The 12,307-nt window shown below is 51.2% G+C and overlaps 1 protein-coding gene across 1 annotated transcript; it reads right to left on the bottom strand.

Annotated features, from left to right (window-relative positions):
* Positions 1-1,093: 1,093 nt before the first annotated feature.
* FOXC2 (forkhead box C2) lies at positions 1,094-2,833 on the bottom strand (the record flags this gene model as incomplete). Its single annotated transcript, XM_080937399.1, has 1 exon — positions 1,094-2,833. The coding sequence occupies one exon, from the start codon at positions 2,831-2,833 to the stop codon at positions 1,349-1,351; it is 1,485 nt and encodes a 494-aa protein (XP_080793525.1). The 3' UTR covers positions 1,094-1,348.
* Between the last annotated feature and the right edge of the window lie 9,474 nt (positions 2,834-12,307).

The following is a 12,307-nucleotide window of genomic DNA, read 5'->3' as shown; positions in this document are numbered from 1 at the left end:
CAGAGACCAACCCTCTTTGCTTCTTGCTGGCGCGGCACATAAAACCCCAACGGGGTAAGAAGTCCGCATCTAAGGAAATGCAGGGAACACAGGACTCACCCAGGCTCCAGCTACATCGAGGTTAGCAAGCTGCAGACCGTTTGTCCTTTCTCCGTTTCTCCCCTAAACAAAGGACAGCTGGACACTGAGACAGAGTGACACCATTTTGTTTTGACAATTGGCAACAGTTTTCGGCACCCCGCAAAGCAAAGCCTTTCCTTAACAGGCCAGCCTGTTGCCCTGAGGCAACCCTGTCCAAGTGTGGATGGGGAACAGTTTCTCAGATTCCTTGAGCAGAGAAAACAAAACAAAACAAAACAAAACAAAACAAAAACCCAGGATGGGCTATTTCAACAAACCAAGAGCCCTTTCTATTACTAACGGAGAGCTCCATTGTGCTGTGACCTGTATATGCACCCACGTACCGGCCACCTGTACCATAAAAAGTCACAACTGGGTTTACTATTTCCTTTTTGAAAATTCAAGAACACAAAGACACTGTCCGAACTTTGGGCAGAAAAACAACATGGGTTTATTTTAAGGTAAATACAACACTGAGATCACATAAGACAAACGCAGATGAAGTTGAACTTTGAAAGTCTTTTTGTGTGTTTTAGGAATACTCCAGACGGCGGTCTACTGTACAAAACCATGCACTTCCTAAATGAAAAGTATCCGATCCTTAATTTCGTTATCCAACAACAACAAAAAAATAAATAAATTATTTTCTTGTTTTGTAAAAGACCTACAGTTGGGGGGGGGGCTATTTTATCGTGGTACTGTGGGGAGAAGAGACCCACACAAGTTTCTTGAACTCAATTCGGCAGTAACAGTTGGGCACGATGACACCTTATCCAGTGGACACAACTTTAAATATTATATTAAAGGCTCTGGGCAACAGCAAAACAGCCTGGTTACAAATCCGCACTCGTTTACGAAAGAGAGACCTTATCCGGAGAGACCTCTTGCGCCCACGGAGAGTCTCCTCAGAAGTCATTAGGGGTCCCTGTGGGGTTTGGTCCATAAACTAATCTATTAAAGCCCCAAGGGGAGGCGCAGCATCCGGGTTGGGAAATGGGATTTAAAAAACAAAAATCGGTATTTCGTTTTGCTGGGCTGCATTCCCGTTAAAGGGAGTCGCTGGGATCTCAAACTGAGCTGCGGATAGGTTACCTGCGAGTTGCACGGAGCTCTCTGCTCCCGGGTCTGAGAGAGGGGCGAGTTCCGTCGCTTTCTGCGGCTCCGTCGAAGAAGGTCCCACGGGGAGGCAAAGCCGGTGCGGGCCTGGGGCTGGAGCGGACTGGACGCCTCAGTATTTGGTGCAGTCGTAGGAATAGGGGGCTGCATGGCGGTAGAGAGACGGCGTAGCTCGGTAAGGCAGCTGACAGCTCGCATTGCTCACCTGGGACTCCCCGAGGGTTGAGTTGTCCAATCCTAGCCGGTGCGAGTTGAACATCTCCCGGACATTGGGGAAAGTTTGCTGTTGGGTCGCAAACGTGTGGCCGGGGAGGTGGCTCAGGTCCCCGCCGTGGTTCAGATACCAGGAGGTGGCCTGGGTGGCAGGCTGCGGTGCGGGAGGAGGCTGCGGGGCGGGCGGCGGCGCCTGCGGGTGGAGGTGGCCATGATGTTGGTGGTGGTGGCCCGAGGCCCCCAACGCGCCCTCCTGACCCGCTGCGAGGTTGAGGGCACCGAGCGGGGAGCCGGGGCCGCTCGGGTGGTCCGACAGAGCCTCGTCCAGCGCGGGCGGAACGCACACGTGCGCGGGGCGCTCGGCCCCGGTGTACAGGCTCATAGCCCGCATGCTGCACTGGTAGCCCGCGGAGCCCGCAGCCTCCAAGCCCTGCGCGCAAGGCTGTGCGTAAGCGGCTGGTGGAGCTGCGGCGTATGGCAGCGCCAGCGACGGCACCACCAGGCCGGCACGCGCGGCGGCTGGGCTCAGATCGCCTCCCGGAGGCGACGTGCGCAGGGTCATGATGGTCTCTACGCTGAAGCCGGGCAGCCCGTTGGGAGCCGCGGCATGGTGCTCCGGCAGCGAGCCTTCTGGGGAGCCGGCGGGCGTAGACGCTGTGCTGCGGGGACTGGCCTGCAGCGCGCCCTCGGGGCTCAGCGTCTCCACCTTGGTGATGACGGGCAGCGCGGGTGACGCCGCCTCGCTCTTGACCACTACTTTCTTCTCAGCCTCCTTGGGCCCCTCAGCTACCGGGGTCCCAGTCGGGGCGCCCTTGGCCGCGGTCGGGGGCGGATCCTTGAGGTGGGCCCGCTCCTCTTTATCCTTGGGAACGTCCTTCTTCTTGAAGCGCCGCCGCCGCCGCAGGAAGCTGCCGTTCTCGAACATATTGTAGGAGTCCGGGTCGAGCGTCCAGTAGCTGCCCTTGCCCGGCTTCTTGTCGTCGCGCGGCACCTTCACGAAGCACTCGTTGAGCGACAGGTTGTGGCGGATGCTGTTCTGCCAACCCTGCTTGTTCTCGCGGTAGAAGGGGAAACGGTCCATGATGAACTGGTAGATGCCATTCAGGGTGATCTTTTTCTCCGGCGCGTTCTGGATCGCCATGGTGATGAGCGCGATGTAGCTGTAGGGCGGCTTCACCAAGTCCTTGGGCGCCGCGGGCTGGTGGTGGTAGGGCGCGTAGGAGCGGCCCATGCCGGCGCCGTACTGCTCCGGGTGGCCGGAGTAGACGCCCATGGGGCTGGCCATGCCGCCGTAGCTGCCCGCCGCCCGGTAGTAGTTTTGCTCGCTCAAGTAGGGTACCACTCCCAGGGCGTTGGGGTCCGACACCGAGTAGCGCGCCTGCATGCTGCGTCCCAGACACCCGGCCGCCGCCTGCGCGCACCGACTGCGGCCCTCGGCGAACGAGGCCCGGAGCAGGAAAGCAGGAAGGGACGGAGCGATGCGGGCAGCCCCGGCTCGGGGCAGCCTCGGGGGCCACGCGTGGAAGACGCGGGCGTTCGGGTTCAGCCGACCAGGCGGATCAGCATCCTGGAGGGCGCACCCGGGGCGGCCCCGCTGGCCGCTCGCTCTCGGCCCGGCGGGTGGCAGCCCTGAGCTGGCTGTACCGACGCCACGCGTGTCCGTGGAGCGAGACCAGCCCTTCCGAGTGCTAGAAAAGGAGACAGCGGCTCTCGGGACCCCGCCAGGAGAACAGCAGCCCGCAGTGTCAGCGAGCTGGGATCCGTAGAGGCTGCGCGGCCGAGCCCGGAAAAAGAAGCAAAGTCCCTTTTAGGGATTGGGAAAAGTTTCAAAAGTCTTCTGGCTCAAAGCGAGTTTTTACTTTCTTTAGGCCGCGCCCCCTCCAGGAAGTTTGCACCAATCATCTGGCAGCTCTGAGAAAGATGGCACCAATCAGAACGAGGAGCGCCTGAATCCGTCGGCTCTAAGACCCAGCTGCTCTTAGCCAGATTGTGCCCCCCCACCCCAGCTCAAGTTAACTTGAGGACTTTTAAAAATGAGTTACATCTTATTAAATTTTATTTTATTATCACATTTTGTTTAACGAGACCACGTGTCCAGAGCAAAAAATAAAAAAACCCGTTCCTTTGCAAAACAAAAAGAGGTTTAGTTTGAAATATAAAATCGAATTGATCAAGCTGGGCAAAGATCTGCCCCCAAGACCTTGTAAGTAGGAAAGAGCCTGGAGATTTTTCTTATTAATGGGTGAAAAGGCGAATAATTAGATTTATTAATTCTCGATGCCTTGTTGTAATGGGTTCAGAGCAAAACGGACTGAGCGTGTTGAACGTAGTGATGAATGATCCACAGGACGCTTACAGGTCGGGGTGTTCCACAAAGGAGGCCGGGTATTCGGTTCTTCTCGCCTTCACAACGGGCTCGGGCTGGAAAGGAAGGCTTGGTGGGAAAGCCAAGCCAGGAAGGTAATACCTAAGGAGCAATTGATCCTCGGTCTTCGCTGCGGTCCAAGTGATCGATCTGCGTTCTCCAGCCCATTTTGTAGGGCTCAGGGAAGCGCATGAACCTACTAAGGATTTCTTTCCCGGTCTCCTCTCCAGCGTAGACGAAGGCTAGCCTCCCGTACCATACACCCTGGCCGCTCTCCCTTTTCCCCTATGAAAGCGCTGCCTGAAGGTTAGGACAAGGCAGCCCCCGGGAGCTGGTGTCCCCGTTCGGCGTGAGGAGCCCCAGGCCTGCTTTCCATACCCCAGGCTTCGCCCCTGGAGACGCAAAGGAGTGCGGCACTGCTTGGCCTCCGACCCGCTTCATTAGCTCGTGCTGGGCCCAGAGCGGGTCCCACTCCCCGGGCAGCATCTTTAGGACCCTGTAAACTGACTATATTTCAGGCTGTTTGTTTCACTGGGTTTTAGTAAGGTGAGCTGAGGGCCTGGTAACTGAAACATTTTTTTTTTCGTTGCCAGTCTTGACGCACAGCGACACAGAATTCTCCGACCTTCAAGCGCGCTCCTTGCCTTTCGGAATCCCGGGGACAGTTTGTTTATTTGTGGACTGGTTATTTATTCCTTCTACACCTCCAGTCGTCCGTCATCGGATCCCTGCTTGTCCGCTTCCTCAGAAGCACTGAGACTTCCCCACTGAAAGGCTCTAGCCTTGCAGAACCTTCTGGAAGTTGTTGGTCCGGTTGGGTAGGGAAGAAGAGGACAGATAAAACATTTGTTTCGGCCTTTCTTCTTCTCCGACTCCCCCGTTAGATTTTCCGCAAAGGGCTGTGAGAAATTTCAGCTCTTTTTCAGCTTTGATGCGTGAGGAGACTTTAGTGGCATTAAATGACTTATCCTCCAGACAGCAAAATAAGTATTTATGTGTATTATCTTTGCCTTCATAGCCAAAATTTAAAGGAAAGGGCGGCACAGGGCTCCCTGACCTGGATGGATTATCTTGGGAAAAAAATTTTTGGGGGATGGCTCTTCTGGATTCTTTTTTGGCTAACCCCCCCTACCTTGAGCTGCAAAATAAGGTTTCCCGTGTGCAGATCAAGGTAGGAGTTAAGCTTTCCCCTCAACTCTCAGGGTCCCACTAAGAGTTATTGTTCCAACGCCCCTAGTGTATTTGCGTCCACTTTTTAAAAAATGACTGTGACAGAAAACGTCTTGCCCCTCATGAAACTAGTGACAGGTAGTGTTGAGTTTTTCTCATGCTGTTGCTGAAAATTCCACTCATTGATCAAGAAACACCCTCCCCACCCCACCCACCCCACCCCACCCCCCGCCATCATAGGCTTCCAGCAGGGGGGTACAATTTACTCTGCTTCTATGAGGGTGTGTGTGTGTGTGTGTGTGTGTGTGTGTGTGTGTGTGCCCGGGTTAAACAGCTTTATCAAAGCACGGGGCAGAAACCGAACGCCTCTGACTATGAAATCTAAATTGACAAAGGACACTCACTTTCTGCCCACGTATGCCCAGGTTTAAACCCAGAGTCTTCTTAAAAGACCTTTGGTTTAATTCTCGATTAAAGAAAGATTTCCGAAAGAGAGGGCGGGGGCTCTCGGGGAGGCTCAGTGGTAGGGATGTTCCTTTGCTCTGGACCTGGGCTTCTCGCTTCTGTGGAAGCCCTGAGAGAGATGTTTGTTCCGGTTTCTAAAACAGCACTTTGCACACACACCTGGGCTTGGCAGGAACCAGGTCCCGGCTACAGAGTCCTCAGCTCCCTAAGACTTGCTCCATTCTTGCCTATTGCCTGTTCCTTCTCTTCCTTGTCTTGTTGTCAACGAGTCGAAGGCAAATCAGACCCCAGAGGGCCCTGTGTGTTTGTCAAATACTAAGCGATGAAAAGGGCAGGGAGGTGCCTCCCCGGCTTCCCGCCCGCCCTTCTTCCTCGGCAGGCGCCGGGGCTTCAGCACCTGGAGGCGCCTGGCGAATACTCCGTGGATGATGGTGCCATCTTGAGGTCAGCTGTGGAACTACAACGAAAAGGAGGGAGGAAGGGCGGAGCGAGGAAAGCCAGACAGGTTTGGTTCTAATGAAGGTGCTGACACCTTGTGGACACCACGACGCTTTGCACTGCAAGAATCAAGCCTGAGAAACTCAGAAAGAAGATAAGCCAATGGTGCCAGGCGCTTGGCTTACAGAAAGCCATTTTCCGATTGAAAGGCTCTGGCCAGCTCGAGCATGGCAAACATGTCTCTGGCGAGCCTTACCCTTCTCTTTCATTCCCTTTGCCTGGCTAAAAAACGTTAGATTACATTCCTAGAGCTAGCCCCGAAGGTCTATTCTCTTATTTGGCCACTTCTTCCTCCTGAGGCTGACAACAAAGATCCAGATATCAAAGTATTGAAGTCCTGCAATCAGAAATCCCAGCTGGTTCACCTAGTTAACGTGTCCAGTCAAAATATACCACAGCATCCTAGTGCATTCTAACACAGGACTCTCTTTGTTCTTCTTTAAAGTTATAACTGCAAGCTCATTGGCTGCGGTTTCTGTGCCTGAGACAGAAAACAGCCACTTTAACCTTCCTTCTCCTTCTCTTTGTGAAAACAGGTGTTTGCCTGTGGTTTGTACCTAATCCGGGGTCCAGGAGGGTTCCCCCCCCCCACTGGCAGGAGTCTCTTTCACGGAAGCTTTGCCATGTGTCAAGTCTGAGAGACAGAAACATCTTTGAGACTCCTGGAAGTTTCTAGAGAAGCCAGGAGGTTCTTTCCATGGCTGGCAGAAGGCTGGAAACATCCAATAGTGCTGTTGAACAAATCGGCTACTACTTGCAGAGGTGCGTTATAGGGAAGAGCAGGGAAGTTGTGAGCTGACTGTACCAATGTGTGGCAAAAGGCCACTTCTGGAGACTTCCACCTTCCAGGCCTGGCCTGGACCGAGGCAGACACTCTAGAAGCAGATTTTGTTCTCAACTCTCTGTTCAGCATCCTTTGGACCCAGGAGATGCCTTCAGTTTTAGGAACCAGATAGCAGAAGAGTCCCAGGTTCCTAAAGGCTACTTGAGAACTGACCTGTGCGTTAGACATGAACAAAGAAAGCCCCTTTCCTTGGAGACAGGGTCTCGCTCTGTATAGCAGGCTGGCCTGGAACTCGCAAGAGATCCACCTAGCTTTGTTTTCTGAGTGCTGGAATTAAATGTGCACACCACACCCCAGCGCCAGAGCTGCTCTTAGTTGATCGGTTGGTTGATTGATTGAGACAGTGTTTCTCTCGTGTCTGTGAAGCCCTGGCTGTTCTGGAACTCTCTGTAGACCAGGCTGGTCTCAGACTTAGAGATCTGCCTGTGTCTGCCTCCTGAGTGCTGGCACTAAAGATGTGTGCCACTCCCACCTAGCCCTCAGAACTACTTTTTAAAAGATTATATATATATATATATATATATATATATATAATGTGAGTACACTGTTGCTCAGAAGAGGGCATCAAATCCCATTACAGATGGTTGAGAGCCACCCTGTGGTTGAACTCAGAACCTCTGGATATACCTTTCTCAGGACAAAAGTCTCGGTTCTTGATGGATTTTATTTCATTTTAGTGAGAATTTTCTAGAAGTTGCCACATGGTAAAGGAAAGGATGAGAATAGGGCATTAGAGAACCCAGAGACTCCATGGCATGCTTGATGCTGGGTGGCAGAAAGCTTAACAAAGGGCAGGTCTGAGGGAATCAGAATCCAGCATGTGCTCTGGACAGTCATCCTCCCCAAGTTAAGATTCCTGAGTGAAATTGGACTTGTGCTTAGGTGAGAACACGTCCTGCCTGTAGCAAGCACACATCAAAATATTTAGGGATGATGTTACAGCCTTTCAATTTTTTAAATATTTGAAAGAGGTTGTGCCATGGAGCAGAGCAATTGCCAGGCCCTGATTTCCATCCCAGCACTGCCGAGAGGACAGGGATAGCGAAAGGGAGGGAGGAAGAAGAGAAGGAAGTGGGGAGAAAGGGGAGGAAGGAACAAAAGGAAGGGGGAGAGAGGGGAAGGAAGAGGGAGGGTATAGTAAGTACTCAGTGGTGGGTGGGGTTATTAGCCTGTTTCCCAGCCTGTGATAAATACTCTGACAAAAGAATTTCAGTACACAGTTCTTGAGTTTGCAGAAGAGGTGGCAGTGGCAACCTGGGGAAGGGGGTACATAGACAGGACAGGAGCTGCACACTGTAGCCACAGTGAAGGGAGCCAAGACAACCACATGGGTGCTGGGGTTCAGCTCAGCTCTGATTCACACACTCCAGGACTCCAGTCAGGGAATGTGATGCCCACAGTGTTGGATGCTCCCGCCAGTTGATACCTTCAAGATAATACCCACAGACAAGCTCACAGTCCCCTCTCACAAGTGAGAATAGAGTCTGTCAAACTGACAGTGGACACTAAGTATCACAGCTGACAGGAGCAGGAAGCGGAGCCCCATAAATGTAACACAATGTAACAAAATGCGGGCTTTTGGACTTACGGCCTTTGTCGTAGCAGCCCTGTGATATTTCTGTTAAGTTAGGAAATTTTCAAGATCAAAATATCATTGTAGCTCTGAAAATAGAACAGAAATAGAAGAGAGCAGAGGTCTTTCCACCATCATCAGTGAGCAACAAATGTTCAAGAGCCTCCCAGCGTCCCCTCTCCCACTGTTCTGGGATTTTCTAAAACTGGCCATGAATAACCCTGGCAGTGTGAACCCCTGTGACTCACCCTCCAGGATAAATGGGCTTCTGTGGAAGTCAGAAAAGGAAAAGGTCCCAAGGTAGACACTGGATCTGGGATTCAAAGCCCCTGAAGCCTGGAGATTGAGGATTCCTACTCTGAGGATGAGCCATACTCGAACTCCCCAATTTGGACTGGTGACCCAAGTAGCCACAAGAAGGACTCTAGAACAGTAAGATGCTCATGGGTTGGGTAGAGCAGGGACAGAGTGGACCCCTGGGGATCAAGCCACTGCCTGGACCATCAGCTTTACCTTTAAGGGTAACCAGGGTCAGCCTCCCCCACCCTGCTTCAGCCAGGATCCTCTCCAGCCCCACCTGCTGCACCTTTGCCTCCCTAGCCACTCTCTCTAAAGTTGAGGACCACCTGCCTTCCTCCCCCTCCACATATACACATCCCTTGCCCTGGTCTGTAATTTTCAGCTACACCAGTCAATGTGCTGGGATCTGCTTGTATCTGCTGCCAGGCCACACACAGCAGGAGAGGAGGACATGGAGCAGGTTAGACCCCTGTGTCAGGATCGGTTCTTTTTTAAAACTGAAAGTGTTTTGCATTTATTTGTTTCAGGGAGGGGGGTCGTGCACCAGGTTGACTGTGCCAAAGTCATAAGGCAGCTTCCAGGAGTCAGAAGTCAGCTCTGTTCTACCATGTAGGTTCTGGGCTATGAGGTCTTGCTTCATAATCCAAACTAAATAAATAGATGATTGTTAAAAACCTGCTGGAGAGGTGTTTTCTCCACCTCCAGGGAAACATATTTAATCTAAGAGAGGGCATCAGGAAAGTGGGCCAGGTAGCCCGGTGTCCACACAGAAGGGTTCTAGTCAAAAGCCCGGGTTCCCAGTCCTTTCTCTCAGGACAGTCGGACATAGTAATGACAATTATGGAAACCAGAGGACACCAGACAGGACACTGTTGTTTCCTCCATACTACATGCTTCAGAGGCATTTGGAGTAAGAAAGGGCTCAGTTGGTCAAATGCTTGCCTTGTAAGGAGAACCCATGATAAAGAATAAAAATCTGGGTACGTCAGTATGCACTTGGAATTCCCGCAGAGACAGGCAGCTTCCTGGAGGTGAGTCAGAAAACAAACTGAGTGGCCCTTGAGGGTGTCACCAGCTTCCTCATACCTACACACATGGGAAGCAATTCTCCAACACGCACAAGAAAATGGAAAGAACATATGAGCTGAGCTGAGATGACACTGGGCTGCAATCCTAGCACATGGGAATTTGGGAGGCTGAGGCAGGAGGATTGTGAGTTCAAGGTCAGGACAGAGTACAACTCTGTCTCGAAATACCTTAAAAGAACAGGAAGAAGCAGAAGAAAAGAGAAAATGAAGGAGGAAGAGGAAAAGAAAAAGGAAGATGGAATTGGGAACAGGGCAGAAAAGTAAACATTAGCCAGGCATGGTGGCTCACAAATTTACTCCCAGCCGTTGGGAGAAGAGACAAGTGTGTCTGTGATTTCAAAGCCAGCTTGGTCTACGTGATGAGTTATAGGCCAGCCTGGTCTACGTGAAGAATGGTAGACCAGCCAGGGCTGCATAGTCAGACCCTGTCTCAAACATAGTGCACCAATCATTTTGGTGATTAGTAGACAGGAAGGGCATAGTGTTAACAGACCCCAGCCAATGCAGGAATCCATGAAGCCTTGCCTAAGGTGCAAAGGCAAGCTGCAAAACAGACAGATCTTTGCCCCTGCCCAGTCAAAGGCTGGGGTGTGTGGGGCTGGGGGTAGCCACCACAGACTTGCACATCCTTAGCCCAGTCAGATGCTCCAAATGCACAGTATGATGACTACAAGCAAGCACCAGCAAAGCCAGAGAAGGACAAAGGCTCCAGTGGGTGTATGTAAGTGACTAATGAGGAGTCAGAGGCTTCCTGGCCCAGCACTTCTAAGTTTCTCCTGTCCCTGGCTTACAACCCTCTTCAGTTCAGGAGTGCCGTTTTTTTTCCTTAATAAACAGTCTGTGTTTCTGTAACTAACCACGTGTTCCTGGTACAGTTCTTGCTACAGAAAGTTTGGTCACCTAGATCCACCCCTATACACAGGTTTCCTGTGTACTGGCTTTTTTCATGTCAACTTGACACAAGCTGGAGTTTTCACAGAGAAAAGAGCCTCAGTTGAGGAAGTGCCTCCATGAGATCCAGCTGTAAGGCATTTTCTCAACTAGTGATCAAGGGGGGAGGGCCCAGCCCATTGTGGGTGGAGCCATCCCTGGCCCAGCCCATTGTGGGTGGAGCCATCCCTGGGCGGGTAGACCTGGGTTCTGTAAGAAAGCAGGCTGAGCAAGCCAAGGGAAGCAAGCCAGTAAGTAACCTCCCTCCATGGTCTTTGCATCAGCTCCTGCTTCCTGACCTGCTTGAGTTCCAGTCCTGACTTCCTTTGGTGATGAACAGCAATGTGGAAGTGTAAGCTGAATAAACCCTTTCCTCCCCAACTTTCTTATTGGTGATGATGTTTGTGTAGGAATAGAAACCCTGATTAAGACAAATTGGTACCAGGAGTGGGGTATTCCTGTGACAACCTGACCATGTTTTGTGGAGGACTGTGGAAGGACTCTGAGCTAGAAGAACCACTGGGATATTAAGAGCTCTTTGTAATGTTCTATAGGAGCTTAGAAGATAATGTTAAGAACAGTGCGGAAGATGGAGTCCTGGCTTGTGAAATTTCAGAGGGATGATTAAAGACACTTATCAGGGCTGTTGCTATTTTGATTGTGAAGATTGTGTCATTTTGGTTAGCTGGGGCTGAAGAATCAACCATGATTAACAAGATACCAGAACTACTAAAGCAAAACCTTTGCATTACTGGGACTATTGATGCTGGTCAGCTGGAGCTAAGAAACTAGTGGTGATTAAGAAGAGACCAGCATCATTGAGGTGAAATCTTCTGGGAACTGTTTTCTGAGAGCACAAAGAGGCTGTTTTCCAAGGTTGTACCTCATGCTGTGGCTGGACTTGGTAATGTGTAAGAGTCACCCAGGTGGTTTTCAAGGAATGAAGGGGTCATAGAGTGCAGCTGAGGCTCGGCACTGTGAGAGGTCATGGAAGGCCATCGATGAATGTGCAGCCTCAGTTGCAGTTAGCACCCCATGACTGACAGCAGTGTTTTGGAGATGCCAGTGCTAGTAGATGACCACCAAGAACAGCAGCGGCAGTGGCAAACAAGCAGCTGGAGCCTAGAAGACAAGGTACGTGCTACAAAGGACAGAGCTGGAGAAGTGACCCAAGCCCTTGGAGGAGCCCAGATGTTCTTAAGTGGTTCCCAGACATTGGATGGTTAGAGTTTGATTTTGATTTTGACTGTGACTGTGCCCTGATATTTTTCCCTCTTGAAGAAGTGGAGCCCACAGTTAAGACTTTGAATTGTAAAAAGACCTTGATTTTTAAAAGAGACTGATTATTTTAAAGCAACTGCAATTTTAATATGTAAGAATTTGTAGAGATTGTGGGACTTGTAAGGTTATTTAGGTCTTGGGAATGAATAAGAAAGTAAGGGTTGAGGCTTAATAGTGTGTTTGTGTGTCAAGATGACAAGGGGTCAATTGTACTGGCTGGTTTTGTGTGTCAACTTGACACAACCTGGAGTTAATCACAGAGAAAGAAGCCTCAGTTGAGAAAGTGCCTCTATGAGATCTCAATTAGTGATCTAGGGGGGAGAGTCCAGCCCATTGTAGATGGT

This window comes from Micromys minutus (genome assembly GCF_963924665.1).
Source record: "Micromys minutus genome assembly, chromosome: 24".
In the NCBI taxonomy this organism is placed as follows: Eukaryota; Metazoa; Chordata; class Mammalia; order Rodentia; family Muridae; genus Micromys; species Micromys minutus.
This window is presented reverse-complemented; position numbering and strand designations above follow the sequence as displayed.